Source organism: Mus pahari, chromosome 8 (assembly GCF_900095145.1).
Source record: "Mus pahari chromosome 8, PAHARI_EIJ_v1.1, whole genome shotgun sequence".
Classification (NCBI taxonomy): Eukaryota; Metazoa; Chordata; class Mammalia; order Rodentia; family Muridae; genus Mus; species Mus pahari.
In genome coordinates this window covers 48,812,770-48,828,732 of record NC_034597.1, presented here as the reverse complement: position 1 = coordinate 48,828,732, position 15,963 = coordinate 48,812,770, and the positions used below count along the sequence as shown (strand labels likewise).

The 15,963-nt window shown below is 47.8% G+C and overlaps 1 protein-coding gene across 1 annotated transcript in view; it reads left to right on the top strand.

The window, feature by feature from the left end:
- The first annotated feature begins 1,593 nt into the window (after positions 1-1,593).
- Positions 1,594-15,963, top strand: part of Lats2 (large tumor suppressor kinase 2) — a 52,393-nt gene continuing 38,023 nt past the window's right edge. Inside the window, exons 1-2 of the mRNA XM_021204078.2 lie at positions 1,594-1,828; positions 13,583-14,123. Of these exons, the coding sequence (XP_021059737.1) occupies positions 13,785-14,123 (339 nt within the window). The 5' untranslated portion in view covers positions 1,594-1,828; positions 13,583-13,784. The remainder of the gene's footprint in view (positions 1,829-13,582; positions 14,124-15,963) is intronic.

Sequence of the window (15,963 nt, the reverse complement as noted above, 5' to 3'; positions counted from 1 at the left end):
TTCACCCCACATTGGTTCTGAATTCTGTCTGTAATCGTTTGTCCTTTGGCAGAAATAAAGCCGGCCTCTTTACTTAGCTTCTCCCTCTCTGCTCCTGTCATCCAGCTGTCCTTGGCTTTTCACCATTATAAATAGTGCTGGTGCAAAAAGTTCTTGCTTATTTGGTTGTTTCTTTGTTTTCGGACAGGGTTTCTCTGTGTAGCCCTGGTTGTCCTCTCTGTAACCAGGTTGACCTTGAATTCGGAGATCACCTGCCTTCCTGAGAGCTGGGATTATAGGTGTGCATCACTAACTGGCTTCCCTAACATTTCTTAAGACTTTTAAGGAGCAAGAGATAGGAACTTTAAACACACAGTGAAGGTTGCCAGTGTGCTTCAAGATGGGGGAGGAAGTTCCCAGGTGAGTGCTAGATTCCTCTTTTTTGGGGGCGTGGGGCGTGGTGTCGAGACAGGGTTTCTCTGTGTAGCCCTGGCTGTCCTGGAACTCACTTTGTAGACCAGGCTGGCCTAGAACTCAGAAATCCACCTGCCTCTGCCTCCTGAGTGCTGGGATTAAAGGCGCGAGTACCATGCCGGGCCTGCTGCAGACTCCTCTTTTACAGAGTGTTACTTGATGCATTGGTTTCTCATCACCGTTCAAGACATCAGTGTAGCACACAGGGTCAGGCTGACTAAAGAAAATGAGGCTAATCTGCCAGGAGGCTTAATTATTAAAGTTCAAAGGACAAACAAATGAGGATCTCTGGAAGAAGCCTTAAGGGAATTAGAGGTGGGGGGTGAGGGAGGGGCAGTCCAGGACTAAAGTGTGGTGAGGCAGTTAAGACAGTCCTGACAAGGGTCCCTCTGATAATACAGCCTGAATTTGGCACAGGAGAGGGGCTCGAGTTCCTTCCGGAGGACAAAAATAAAAACTGGTACAAATGATCTTCACTCTTGTGAATTTCTTCCGGAATTGAAACTTCAAATGTCACGTTTGCTAATTAAAGAGGAAACCTGGTTGGCTTTTAAGACTCTTAGTCCTCACCATCACTTACCACAGATCGTAGGTGGTGGGGAAGTGTGACGTTAGACAGCCAATAGTAAACGAAAGACTTGGCTTCCACACAGTTATTTCTCAGCGTCTGTCCCTGGACCAAATTCCCAAATGGAGGAGAAAGGAGTGGCCGAAGTGTAAACGCCAGTCTCCTCGGTTGGTTCGTGCAACACTGATGTGTTTTATAAAACCATAAGGCACTTTCCTAAAACGTGCCCGGGGAGGGAGCTGGTTAGCCTGCGTCGGGTTAAGCCCGGGCTGTCAGGCGTCCCGGTTTATTATTTGATGCCCGGGTCTCATCAGCCGGTTGCACTTTCCGTGGCTGGCACCGGGGCCTGTGAACTTATTTTCCTCACCCACTGGTACGAGGCGTTTAGGAAAACCGGCGCTCCCGGGCTGCGGACTTCCGACGCGAGCCCGGCGCAGGGCAGGTGGCCGCCCGGCCAGGCGGCGCAGGAAGCGGCCCGTGGGGCGGAGCGGGCGGCGGGGAGCAAGGCCGCGGGCGCCCCGCCCGGGCTGGTATGCGGCCGGGAGTGACGCGGGAGGAGGGGTCACGTGACGCCCGTGGAATGCCAACAATGTAGCGAATGTCCCGCTCGGGTCTGCGCTTCGGAACCGCGGCGTGAGCGCCCCGGGAAGATGGAGCCACTGCAGCCAGCGCCGCCGCCGCTTCCCCGGGCTCCCCGGACCCTCCGGGGTCAGCAGCCACTGCCGCCATCGGCGCCCGGTCTCCTGGCGCGCGAGGTCCGGGAGCCGCGGGCCAGGACGCCGCCGAGGGTGTAGAGCGCTCCCGGAGGTGAGGGGCCGCGGCCGGGAAGTTTGTCGGGACAGGGCTCCGCCCGGTCCCACGGGCGAGCTGTTCTGCGGGACACGGACAACCCGTCGGGTGGGTCCCGGGCGGGTGCGGAGCAGCGGGTGGCGGCGGCGGGGCGGCTTTGTTGTGCTCGCGCGGCGGCGTCCGGAGGCCCAGACCCCGCGTCCCGCGGCTCCGACCCCGCCCAGCTTGGGCCTCCGTGCGCCGCGCCGTCCACCACGCGCGCTCGCGGCCTTGCGCGCTGCACCTCTGGCCCTCGGCGGCGCGGTGCCCGCCCGGTGCCCGGTGCCCCGTCCCCTGTCCCCGGCCGCGCCGTCCGGCGGTCGGTGCGGGGCGGTTGCGTAATGCCTCTCTTGATCCGACTTCTCCCGGACCGGCCTCCGCCGTGACTCCACGACCTGAGTCCGTAGCTCCGGTCCCCAGCCCTGATCACGCACGAGCCTCGCCTGCGTGGCCCGGGTCTCGCCCGGGCGACCTCGGCCACCAGCGGCGTGCTGGAGGCCGCCGGGTGAAAACTTATGCCTGTGTGAGCGGGAGAGAACTGGACGTTCAAATTTTGTTGACAAAAAAAGTTTGAGCGAGGACTTTTCACGCCTTTAAATTTCCCCTGCTTGCTCGTAATGTAGCCGCTTATTAGGGAATTTGTACCAAGTCTTGCTCTGTATTTTTAGTTTAACCCCAGGTTAGGTCAGTAAATGATGCTCACCAGTTTTGAGTGCTAAATCTGGAGACAAGGCTACTTTTTGTGATTTTTTTTTTTTCCTCCCCTTTTAGCAACTGTTGTAATAAGGCGCTAACAAAAAAAAAAAAAAAAAAATCTTCCGGCACAGGAATGTAGACGCTGCTTAGAAAGCCTGTTTTAACTTAACTATAATTAACAATACATTACAGTATTCAGCCTCTCGTAAAATTTTGTCTGGTTATCCAGGTATAGAAAACGCTGTTGAACGAATTCACCATGTTTCCTTTGAAATTGCTTAACTTTTACCACATTTCAAAATGTCAGCTTCATATGGTACCAACAGAGGCTGCTATGCAGAATTACAGAATCCGAAGTTTTGAACTGAGTGTTAGTCAGCCTCGCCATCTAGTTGGGATAGTATAAATGTAAATTGGAGCTGTCGGTATTTCTTTCCTTCGTGAATCACAGCTTTGGTGGGAGGGACTTTCAGTGGTGGGAGGGACTTTCAATGATGGGCGGGGAACACGTTTACAATAAAATGCCTTGTTATTTTAAATGCTGTGTTGTAAACAGCCTGCCATAGGCCCTTAAAACCCACTGGAGAGTAGAATGGAGGTTGGAGCTGGTAAATCCACACTAAACTAAACGAAAGCTATTGGGGAGCCACGTGGGGGAGGGTAACGCGGGGGTGAGGGTGTTGTGTTTGTATCGGGGAAACCTAGACCAACACAACGTTTTGTATTTATTTCATGCTTGTAATAGCGCGAAACTTGTAAGTAATATTTCGTAATATTTAAAAATAGTATGCTTGAAGGACTACAGATTATAAATTTAATGCATTTATGTTGTCTTGGCTGTGAATGTGCTCTACAAACGATTGATATGTTCCAGTCCACAGAAGGAGCGGTTCAGCTTCGTGGAAGCTATAGAAAGCTCCATAAATCTCGGTCCTTCTAAAAAAAAGCTCATTGCTTGGTGTGTTCTCTGGAGCATCTGGAGTTTAGGGGAGTGTAAAGGCACAACTGTTGTGTCACCTTCTGAGGAGCATGCACCCTCAAGAGTTTTAAGGACTTACTTGGACTGCTAATATCCCTGAATGTTACTTAACTGCTCTCTCAATGCTTTTAAGCCGAATGCTTCTCGATTTATTGTTTCATCTTGAAGCTCTAATAAAACAGTAATGTTGGAAGTAGAGATAATTGGTGGAGATACTAAAATCAGGAGAGGGATCTGGCACTGCTTAATGCTTGCCGTTCACTTGGCAAGTGCTTTATGCTGGTTAATGTCTAGACTGTGTCGATTTCATTGTGAGAGTGGTGGAATTTTTTTTTTTTTGTAAAGTTAATTAACAAGTACTTTTTGTTTGTGTGCCAATATTTGACATACATAGGATTTTTTTTTTTGAGGAAGAATGAAAAGTGTTATATTTCATAGCAGGACTTTGCATTTCTTGTTAATCCTGATTGCTAAGATACCTTTGCAGACCCTGTCGATCTCTAAAACAGTTAGGGTGGCATAGACCTGCAAGAATGGAAGTTGGCTTTGAGTGAAGTAGGCCTGGGTTTAGAATGTGAACCCCTCTGCCTGCAGACAGTTATCTGAAGTAGGAATGCTGAGGGCTAACACTTTCCATTACTAATTAACTCCATCCTACCCCCCAAGTCTTTCTCCTGCTTTATTTTATTTATTTCGTAAACATTAGAAGTCCCCAGCCAGCACCTGCCCCCTCCCCAGCACTGTGTGACTGCCCGGATACATTCTTCCCTCCTGTGACTTTACACAGAGGTTGGAGGCTCCCAAGAGTAGCTCCACACTCCTCCATCAGCCATAGCCCTTCAGCTTTTCCTGTCAGGGGTAGAATGTGGTCTTAGATCTAAAAGAATCATGCTTTTGCATTAAAATAGGTCAGAGAGTGCACGAGCGCATGCGTGTACACACACACACACACACACACACACACACACACACACACACACACAGAGGAGTACCTGAGCTAGGTTGATTCCCCTCTGGGGGGTTCTTTAATAGAATGTACATCACGGGGAACTTGGAGAGGGCTGGGTTCAGAGGAGGCAAAGCTTGCTCAGATGTGGACCGCCAATGGACCGCCAATGGAGGTGGTCTGTCCTGTCCTCTTCAGGGACTTGCTCTTAGATTCTGCAGGGAACGCTTGTCTACTGTGGTCACTGCACACAGACTCACCAAGGTCTTAGGGTGACCAGATTACTGGACAGTGGGGAAACAGTCTTTTCCTGACTCTCTAAGAAGACAGTCACTGCTTTCCTTGGGGAGAGCCTCCTATGAAGGGCAGTCTTTAGCCTGTGACGGTCTGGGGTAGGCAGGACTGGGGTGGTATATGTATGTTGTGGTATATAAATCTGACATTTAGTGTCTGGCTCAAGGTCTGGCCTCTCTGCTTGATTTAGTTTCCTCTTTGCTAGTTACTTATAGTGGGAATATGATTTAAATAACAACTGGAGGTTTTGGTCTAAGAGATGCTGTTTTAAAATGTGCTCCCCCCCCAAAAAAAAAAACATATAAACAAATGGAGAAAAATGGGAACATCATGGCAAACATTTGCCATTCCAGTGCAGAGGACCTGAGGCAGGGGGACTGAGTTTGAGGCCAGCCTGGGCCACATAGAGCATGTCACAGACAAGGCTGGTAAGATAGCCCAAATCTAATGATGGGAATTTGAGTCCCTAGAACCTACATGGTAGAAGGAAAGAACTGACTCCTGCAGGTTGTCCTCTGACCTCAGGTATGCTGTGACATTCATACAAACAAACAAATGTAAACAAGCAACAACAAAACCCCAGTGTGTACAGGTACAGGCTTTGGCCGGCTCACTGGCTGGTGTTTGATGTGTGTTTGGCAGCCTGTATGGGGCTGGAAAGCAGGAGAGTAAGAACTCCCACATGGGCTAGCATTCATTCTGCTGGAGCTAAGTGGGGAGGGAGCCTGAAGGAATGCCTAATATTTTGCAGTGACATGGCTTTGTTTCCTGATTTGTTGCAGAGTTTTTGTTTGTTTTGCTTTGCTTTGAGGTAGGGATTCACTGGGAAGCCCTGGCTGGCCTGGAGCTCACTGTGTAGATCAGGCTAGCCTCCTGAGGGTTGTGTAGATCAGGCTAGCCTCCTGAGGGTTAGGCTTACACGTGTGAGCTACTTAGTTGTTTCTGGTTTTCAGTTTCGGTGTCTTCTTTACTCTAACATATATTTAAATCAGTTATTGCCAAAACTTTCAAAAGCTGGACTTACTTATTTTATATTCCCAAGGGTCATATTTATAAACTTATTGATGAAGGAAAAATTCCCATCTGTCAGGTCTTGTTAAAATGGCGTGGGAGTCGCTCAGTGTAGCTCATCCCCGTCTGCAGTCTTCATTTGACTGGAGAGTGTTTCCATGAAGAATTTCATTAAAAGTTCAAGTTTGGCTATGAAACTAAGGTTAAGTCTTCAAACTAAACCTCCAAATACAAGGTCTCCAAGCTGGGACAAGAACTTTTCTTCTCTATGACACTGAAAGTCTGCTTCTTTCTAGATGATTCTGTCTATCAGGGACCAGGGACACCAGTAGATGCTATTTAACATAACCTCTTAAAAAGATAGTACTTGGGGTGTTCTAGGACCAGCACCTCCTACAAAATGTGGGGGAGGGATGGAGAGAAAATCAAAACACCAAGGAAGACCAGGTGGTAGGTTGATGAGGTATCACTGAAGAATCCTCTAGCCTGCTCGTGCTTCAAATTGTTCATGAGCCTGGAAGGGACAGACAGAGCCCAAACCCTCAGCCCTTGCTGCTGTTCCAGGGCCCTAGCTCAGCTCCCCTCGGACACAGAAGGGTCTTGACTTTTTCTGCTCTGGTCAACTGTTTGTATTTTGAGACAAAGTGTCATAGAGCACAGGCTGACCACAAACTCAGTGTAGCCAAGGATTCTGAACTCCTCTTCCGATGCTCCCAACTTCATGGGGTTGATTTTGTTTGTTTGTTTGTTTGTTTGTTTGGGGAAGGGTGGATTGTGTAGTAGGAGTTGCCATGGCTGGAACTCAGGGCCTCCAGCTTGCTAGGGGGGTGCTGTACACTGAGCCACACTGCCAGTCCCTTGGCTGGTTTTATGACTGGAGTGTTTGGAGAACATGTGGGGATGCTCTGTGGAAGTCCTCCTTTGTGTGTTTCCGTGTCTGAGTTAGAGTGACAGGGGTGAGATGGTTTGTGAGCCACCCCTGGGGCGTAAATTCCAGTCAGATGGGACTTTACCTCACTATTAGGACCCAGTGTCTAGGGCCAGGAATGTCATCTAGGAACCATGGTTTGTTTAGAAAGAGAACCATTATTCGTGTTGTGTGTGTGTATGTGTGTGTGTGTGTGTGTGTGTGTCTGTCTGTCTGTCTGTCTGTCTGTCTGCAAGTATGTCCAGTTTTGTTCCATGACATTAAATGTATTCTTGTCACTGTGGCAAATAGCATTTGTCTATTACCTCGGGTGTCAGGCCATCACTTCCTGTTTCCTTGTTTCTGATTAGTCTGTTCTGTCTCTGGATTTGCTTACTCTAGGAGTGGTACTGTGTATTTTGTGAGCAGCTACTTCATTCAACTCATGTCTCTAAGGCCATCTGTCTACCTTGTGGCCTGTAATGGAACTTCTGTGTTAAGACTGAGCACTGGGGCGTGGGCATGTGAGGCTTTGCGATGGTCTTGTGAGAACTGTCCTTAGCCAATTTTTTTTTTTTTTTTGCTTGTTTGTTTTTGTTTTATTTTGGTTGTTTTTGAGACAGAGTCATAGTATGTATCTCTGGCTGGCTTGGAACTTGCTGTGTACACTAGGCTAGCCTTGGACTCACAGAGATACACTTGCCTCTGCCTCTGGGATTAAAGGGGTGTGCTACCATGCCTGGCCCTACTCAGTCAGTCACATTTTGTTTGGCCATTGGAGTCAGACTCAGAGAAAGGGATTGCTGTGGGTGGAGCTCTCCCTAACCAGCCAGGTCCTCTGTGCTCTACAGTGCCTGCTAAGGATGTAGGAGAACTGCTTTTGAATAGGTATCTCCTGGCTGTATGTGGCCATGTGTCAGGTCCTAGAGGGGGTGAACAGAGTGCTCTGCTTGTCTCAGACAGCTTGCCGAAAAGCCCACTGGTCCAGGGGTAGGTGTATGGGAGTGACAGTTGGTCCCTTGGGTTGCTGTCCAGGGGGAGTGAGCAGTTCTCGGTGGAGTATTAGGCCTGTGCCATTTAGAAGAGAGGAAAGACCTGGTGCTTTTAACTTGCATGGGATCTCAGTCTACTCTGCCCCAGCTGTTAGGCCATGATCACTTCTGTATGCAGCCTGGTGCCTAGTTGCAGGACTGTCTTCAGTGGGCTTGGAACACCATGGGACTGGCATTTTTCCTTGGACTTTTCTCCTTCTCAGACCATCCTCCCACCCTGACTGACAAAGGAGGCACATGGACCCACCTGCTTCCATGTTCATCGTGGCATCTTTTCTACTATCAATGCTGAATCTGTGCCTGCTCTTGTCTCCTGTCCTGATTAAACTTTGCACCTACTTGTTGTGAACACTTAGATGTGTGTCACTGTGATACAGTATAGCCCTGTCCTGAAAACATCACCAGTTCCAGTTAGGCTGGGCCACTTACCTTTATCTTCTAGATACTAGCCTGGGTTAGAGCCCAAGGGGTTCTTAGTTTTGGGTTTTTTTCCCCCGCTTTTTCTTTTCTTTTAAAGATTTATTTATTTATTTTATGTATATGAGTACACCAGAAGAGGACATCTGATTCCATTACAAATGTGGTTGCTGGGAATTGAACTCAAGACCTCTGGAAGAGTAGTTGGTGCTCTTTACTGCTGAGCCATCTCTCCAGCCCTCCCATTTTTTCAAAACAGGTTTTTGGCTATCTTAGAACTCAGTCTATAGACCAGGATAGCCTTGACTTTAGAGATCTACTTATTTCTGCCTCTCTAGTGTTAGGATTAAAGACGTGCACCACCATACCCGGCTTTTGTTTTTTTTAATCAAATTTTCATTAACACATTTCATATAGGTCTTAAATAATTGATTATTTTGTCTGCTCTCATCTTAATGTTTAAGCTGCACAGGCACAGGCTGGCCATTTTTTAATACCTAGTAAGAGAGACACCTTGTGTAGATGTTCAGTTTGTGCACTGGTCCAAAGTCGTACATGTATGAGGGTGGGATTCATATCACAAATATAACCATTCATTAATGTTGAGTGTATTTGAAGACTCTGGGCTACTCTCAGAGGACCTTGCCAGCAACCAGTCACCATCCTCGATAGTATTGTGCATGTTTTCTTCAGTGTGTATGTGATCACCCTCTTCTGGGACATGTGCTGAGACCATTCCTTTTTTTCCTGTGCCTGGAAGTTGGTCCAATTTCTGCCATCACTTTGATTTGGGCTCTTCCTGCCCGACTGTGCCAGGTTATGGCAGGTGGTATCAGCATTGGCTGTATGTGGCCAGGGTTGTGCTTACCAGACCTGGGAAATGCCCAGGGCAAGAACTGATGTGTAATAGAAACGAAGTGCATCCCTGTTCCCTCTTCACAAAGGAGCTGCCATGCACTGGCCAGGACTGGAGGAAAGCATTGGTGTGGGAGGCAAGGTCTTAGAGCAGACCACTCACTCCTCCTCCTCGCTAGAGACACTGAGCTTGTGCCAGCATGAGCCGAAAGCCACCATGTGTTAGTGCTGGGCCATCTGCACAAAAGGGTACCAAGCATTGAGCAATGGCTGCTGCCACCCATGTCATGGACGAGTGAGCAAGAATCGTGCCCTAGGTAGCGAAACAGAAGCCAGGGGCCGCGTGATCCCACATGGAAAGGGCAGAAGCTGGTTAAGCTGACTGCCTTAGTCAGGGTTGACTGCTGTGAGCAGGCACCATGACCAAGGCAAGTCTTATGAGGACAGCGTTTAATTGGGGCTGGCTTACAGGTTCAGAGATTCAGTCTGTTATCAGCAAGGCAGGAACATGGCAGCACCTAGGCAGACATGGTGCAGGAGGAACTGAGAGTTCTTCTTCATCTGAAGGCTGCTAGTGGAAGACTGACTTCCAGGCAGTTAGGAAGGGTCTTAAAGCCCACACCCACAGTGACACAACTACCCCAACAGGGCCAAACCTTCTAATAGTGCCACTCCCTGGGCTGATCATACACAAACCACCACACTGATCCTAGGTATTAGGTTTGGGCAGGGGTGGTAGTGACATGCCACCTGATGTAGCCGTTGATTCTGAGCATGTGAGCTCCTTGTGAATGCTGTCAGCCTAATGATGTATGCACTAGGAAAAGATTGCCTATGGTCCCCAGTCCTCTTCCCTCCAGACTCAGCAGTGTCTGTTTCAGAACAAATTCCAGGGGAAGCTTGGATGGCTTGAGCCACCAGGGCCTCCTTTGTTGCCCTGTGACCAGGCCTTGGGGCTGGGATGCACAGGAAATATGACTTAACATGAAATATGGTTTAACATAACTTTGTATGGCTGCTTTCTTCATAGCCCTGGCCTTGCCTAGCTGTGTGAAAGGGCTAGTAGCCCTCTCTATAGTCTGCTAGCATTCTCTTACCGTCACAGACCATACCTTCCCAAAGGAATGTTCCAGGAGGAACTTCTATCCTTTGTCCTGATGACCCTATGGCATGTGTGACTCGGTAGCTACAGGCTGGTTAAATGCCTGAGACTCTTATGGTCGCTACTTGTGCCTTTAAGCCCAGACCGCTGGTTTGTGTGACCAGGCCCTGGAGCCCTTCTTTGTCCCATCCCAGCATTTGTGGATGGGAGTGCTGCCCTGGCTCTGGTCAGCCTCTGGATTCCTGGCCAGGACCCTGCTTCTAACCCAGCTTGTGCACATTTGCCAAAGGCCCTTCTTAATGGAGTCCTGCTGCCTCTGGTTTGTCCCCAGTCTCCAGGACCGCCCCAGCCTCACTGTTCAAAGCCCTGTGGAGGAGACTGCATCCTTCCTTCCAGTTAGAATTCCACTCCCCCACCCCCAGGCAGACTCCTTATCTATTCAGTTTCTCTGACCTTCTTCTCCATCCTCCCGTCCTGGGCTTGGATTCCCCTCCTCTGGGGCCTCTCCTCCTCTGCACCTCATTTGCTTACCTTACTTACTTACCCTCTGCCTCACTTCACAGTAAATTGCTGAAGGTGAGATTCTTAGTCACTCTGTCAGTGCCTGAGACTTCCCAGGCATCCGACCCATGCCTGTAGTCTAAGCTGTGGGGAGGCTGATTCAGGATGATTGTGAGTTCCAGGCTTACCTTGGCTGTATAGCAAGGCCTTATCTCAATGCCACCAGGGCTACAGAGACGGCTCAGAGGTTAAGAGAACTTGCTGCTCTTTTAGAGGTCGCGTTTCATTCCTAGCACCTACATGAGTCTCACAGCCAATCATAACTCCAGTTCCAGGGAGTCCAATGTCTTCTGACTTCCAGAAGCACCAGGTGCACATATCATACTCTCAAAATAAAGACTCCTTCCCCCTTTACAGAGTAGATGGGGTAGGTACAGAGTAGAGGGTGGGATGGATGCATTATGTCATGTCCCTTTCTTATACTGTCATTTGTTATAAAGACAGGTGGTGTTAGTTTTGATTGTCAACTTGACACAACTGAGTATAACATGGGAAAAAGTCTTAGTGAGGGGTTGCTTGATCAGTTTGGCCCGTGGGCCTATCTGCAGGAGTCAGTTTTGATTTTATTCATTGAAGCAGAAGACCCGCCCATGTGGGCCACGCCATTCTCAAGATCCTGGGCTGTGTCCATGTAGAGAGTGAGTAGGAATGAATGTGTGTGTTTATTCTCGCTGCGTTTGACAAGTACCTGCTGTGTATGCCCCATAATGAGGGGCTGTAACCTGGAATAGTGAGTCAGGCAGAGCCTTCCTCCCCTAATTGCTTATTGTCAAGTGTTTATTAAAGGTGTGTTCACAATTCTAATTTTTGAAAGGAAGGGAAGAAAATGGAAGCTTTAGCAATTGTGATTTTATGTGAATTCTGTGTGGAAAGGAAGCAATCCTTTGTGAGTTCCGTAGCCAAGGAGTCACTCCCAGGATTCTCCACACGTGCTTCGAAGGCTCTTAGAAACCGTCCTGCTTTTGTTGGAATGTGAGCTTATGGTTGTAGAAATCAAAGTCTTTCAGAACAGATGATCAGCCCAGGAAGTCCCTGGAAATGAGTGAGGTTGCAATATGCCCCGTTTTACATCAGTTAAGCAGAACTCTAGGCTTCTGGGCTGCAGCCAGTGTGGGGCCTGGGGCTCAGCTGCCTGCTCTCATAGCTCACTATCTGTATTTCTTTACACCACCATTTCAGTGACTCAAGAGTACTAGAAACCATATATTAAATGTAGGTTTCATGTTGGGAGCTTTAGTCTACTTCTTTTTTGCCATCCCTTCCTCCCTTAGTCTATTTCCTTTTAATGGATTCTTGTCAGTTGTAATGAGAAAGTGGATAGTTAAAACAGTGAAGACCACTATCCCCATGCAAAGCACAGGCAATATAATGCCATTTCTAATATTTCCTGCTGAGTGTGGTTATGTAACAACATGTAAGTTAATGCATATAAAACTTAGGACAGTGTCCAGCTTGTATAAGTACTGGGTAATGTTTGTTACCTGTATTTTTGCCCCATGTGAAGAAGTCTGTGAAGCGGGGTCTTGTTTTGTGGTTATGGGATTCTTTACTGGAGCTAGAAGTCCCAAGTCTTTGCCTATGCTTAGAGAGTGCTCTTTTGGGGGTCAGTTTTTCTTTGTTTATTGAAACCCTAAAGTCTATCCTTTGAAGTCCGATTTCTACGCTCTTTAGAGTCAGAGGGACGAGGGTAATGGGATGATCTGGGGTGTCAGCCTGTCTTTCCTATGGAGGGCCTGCAGGTGAAGACCACGTGCATGCGTGCATGTGTGTGTCCGTGCGTGCGTGCGTGCGTGCATGCGTGCGTGGTGAGGGCACAGGGAGGGTGCCAAGCTCTCACTGTTGGGAATATCGATGCTTCTCGGCTCATGACTTGGGTTACCTCTTGATGAATGCATCATAAAGTGTAAGGAGAAAATATATGCAATCCTCAAACCGTACAGCTCACAGCTCACAGCTCAACAGCACTGCATGCTGCAGGGCATCATGCTTTTCTCTTGTCACCCCAGGGCAGCTGTGGACACTGATGAGCATCACCAGAGCATCAGACCAGACCCGATAGATAGATAGATAGTCCAGTTGGTCCTGAGGATGGTGTCTCCCAGTGCCTTTGCTCTGCTTTATGAGAGACTCTAAGCTTGACTTGGAGTGGAACACTCTCTAGTACTCACTCACTCTTTTTAAAGTTGCATTTATTTCATGTGTATGAGAGTTTTGCCTGCATGTATGTATGTGACTGGTGCCTGAAGAGGGCATCAGATACCCTGAACTAGAGTTGTTGTGTTGTACCCTGTGGGTGCTAGGAATTGAACCCTGGCCCTCTGGAAGAGTGACGTGATCTTAACTGCTAAGCTAGCTCTCCGGCCCTGTTATATTCATTCTCAGGGTATTGTGTGGAACACTTTCAACTGTAGTAGAGAGTACCTTCAATATGGCGAGTTTTGGATCTCTTTTATTCAGAAAAATTGGGGAGGTCTTCATCAGGAAAAATTTCAAAAAATGTGAAGGACCACAGCCTCTCAAGTGGGTGAAGATGTTAGGTAAAGCTACAGGCTTAGGGACAGTGGTGTGAATCAGGAATTGGTTAATATTAGGGACAAGCCAGAAATCTACTTGGTATGTTTAACGCTAAATCCCCAAGCTGTGGTTTTCAGAATTACATGACAGTGAGCCTGGCAGTTGAGCCACTGTCGCCCTGGGTGGGGTTGTGGAGACATTTGGCTGGGGGCTTCCTGTCAATGGGTCCTTCCTGGGACAGCTCCAGAGCCAAGTAGCCCATGACACTTCTGAAGGCCATACACTTTTTCTTTACTCTCTAGCTGGAATATTTCCAAAATCACCGTGCATTTCTGGAAAGTACCTTTAACATTAAGTGAAATCTAAAAATAACCATTTTTGTCCCATTTTCTTTTTCAGAGAGTGATGGTCTTCAAAATGAAAACTCTGGAAAATTTTAGGTTCTCTTTAGGAACTACAGAAATTGAAGGACAGCAATTTTTTGAAAGGAAGTTGTTCTGAAAGCATGTTTACAATAAACTGACACTGTTGACTGTTCTGTTTAAAATAATAAGACACTTTGAGAAGATTGTATTTATGGTAAAAGGAAACTGGACTAANGATGAGGCCAAAGACTTTTCCTGCCACAACTTACTCTGGAAATAGCCGGCAGCGATTGCAAGAGATTCGAGAGGGGCTGAAGCAGCCGTCCAAGTCTTCCACCCAGGGGCTGCTGGTGGGACCAAACAGTGACACTTCCCTGGATGCCAAAGTCCTGGGGGGCAAAGATGCCTCCAGGCAGCAGCAAATGAGAGCCACCCCGAAGTTTGGACCTTATCAAAAAGCGCTCAGGGAAATCCGATATTCCCTCCTGCCTTTTGCCAACGAGTCAGGCACTTCAGCAGCTGCAGAGGTGAACCGGCAGATGCTTCAGGAGTTGGTGAATGCGGGATGTGACCAGGTGGGTCCAGGTGCCAGCACCCTTCAGCAGCTCTGGGCCAGCTCTGAACTGTTCACACACTGCCTTTTCTGTATCCCTTAGCTGGTGGCCGCCTTCCCTCCAAGGGTCTTAGGCACTTTTCCTTCTTGAAATTGTTCCTTGCTGCTTTTTCATTCCGGGGTGTGTGTGTGTGTGTGTGTGTGTGTGTGTGTGTGTGTGTCTAGAACCCAGGGTCCTGTACATGCGAAGCACACACTTCTCTGCTCAGCTGTGCCTGCTTCCAGTTCTATTCTTAGCACTCTCCTTGGGACCCGCTTGGGATTATTCCGGGCTTCTGTGGGCAAGAGACTGGCTTCTCTTACCTTGTTTTTGGTTTGTATATTCATTTCCTTCCTGAATGAGTGCTATTTATATTTAACACACATGAACTAGTCTCTGTTTTCTATTGTTTTTGTTTTCTTAAAACTTTATTTGTTGATAATTCTCTACCTGTCCTTATTTTGATTTTTTTATTTATTGATTTTTTTTAAAAAAAAGACTTATTTATTTTATGTGAGTACATCAATGTCTTTAGACACACCAGAAGAGGGCATCAGATCCTATTACATACAGATGGCTGTGAGCCACCATGTGGTTGCTGGGAATTGAACTCAGGACCTCTAGAAGAGCAGTCAGTAACTGCTCTTAACTGCTGAGCCATCTCTCCAGCCCTGTTGTTTTAAGACAGTTTCATGCAGCTCATGCTGGCCTTGAATTCCCGATCCTTCTGCCTGCACCTCCTAGGTAGAAGTGTGCCACTGAAGCCAGGTGTTTTCTCCTATTCCAAAAAAATAGTGCATATACCGTTATAGAGGGTAGCCACGTTCAGAAAGCAGAGGCATTGATAGACAAGACGTGGGAATCATCAAAATGTGGTTGCTCAGAACCAGTGTCTTCATTGGTGGAGCATGGAGCGTCTTACATGGCAGCATGTAACTCAGAGTATTTAGGACACCTTCACTGTGTACACATCTGCCTGTATCACAGTTATAGCACAGGCTAAGCACACCACCCTTTACTCCAAAGGGAATCTCACTAATATCTGGATCCCAGTTATAGCACAGACTGACTGACCATGTCACCCTTTACTTCCTAAGGGACTGTCAGTCTTGTAGTTCACTGCTGCCAAACTTAGAGGACTACTACTGTGGTCATGTGTTTGTAAAACATCCCATGATTTTAGTGGCCTCCCTGACACTTGGGGATATGCGGCAGTTAACTTGGCTCTTGCAGGCATTATTCAGTGGAGTTACCTTTGCACAGCAAAGCGTTTTGAGTGATGTATGGCCTACCATAGCACTGGAGACTGACAGCAGCCACATGGCCTGTCTTATTGTGAGAGTTTGAAGTTAACTATGCTGCCAAGTGCTGCTCCCTAACAGAACATGGTGGTTTAAAAGTAGAGAAGGGACAGCTCTGGGTGCAAGAGTGGGCTTTCAGGCCAACAGCAGATCTTAAGATCCTTCCTACTGTAAATTCGTTGCAAGCAGAAGAGGCAACCAGAGCCTGAAGTGGAAGAGAAACTAGTCAACCAACCAACCAACCCAGAGTACAGGTGGGCCCGCATTGAAGTAAAATCCATTAGTGATAATTGCAGATCGAGAAATGAACTGAATGCTTCTCTAATACAGTGAAATGCAAATACAGGAAAGCTGAGGCAAAGGCCCATCCATGCCTAATTTATGTTAATTGCTAGCAGAAAGGCCTTCCATTTACCATAGTCAATGCTCCCGAAATAATTTTGCAGTCTAGTGTTACTGTAAAACTTAAAACAGCTGCACCCCTCTCTCCTCCAGCTCAGGAAAGAGTGCCTTCGCTTTCA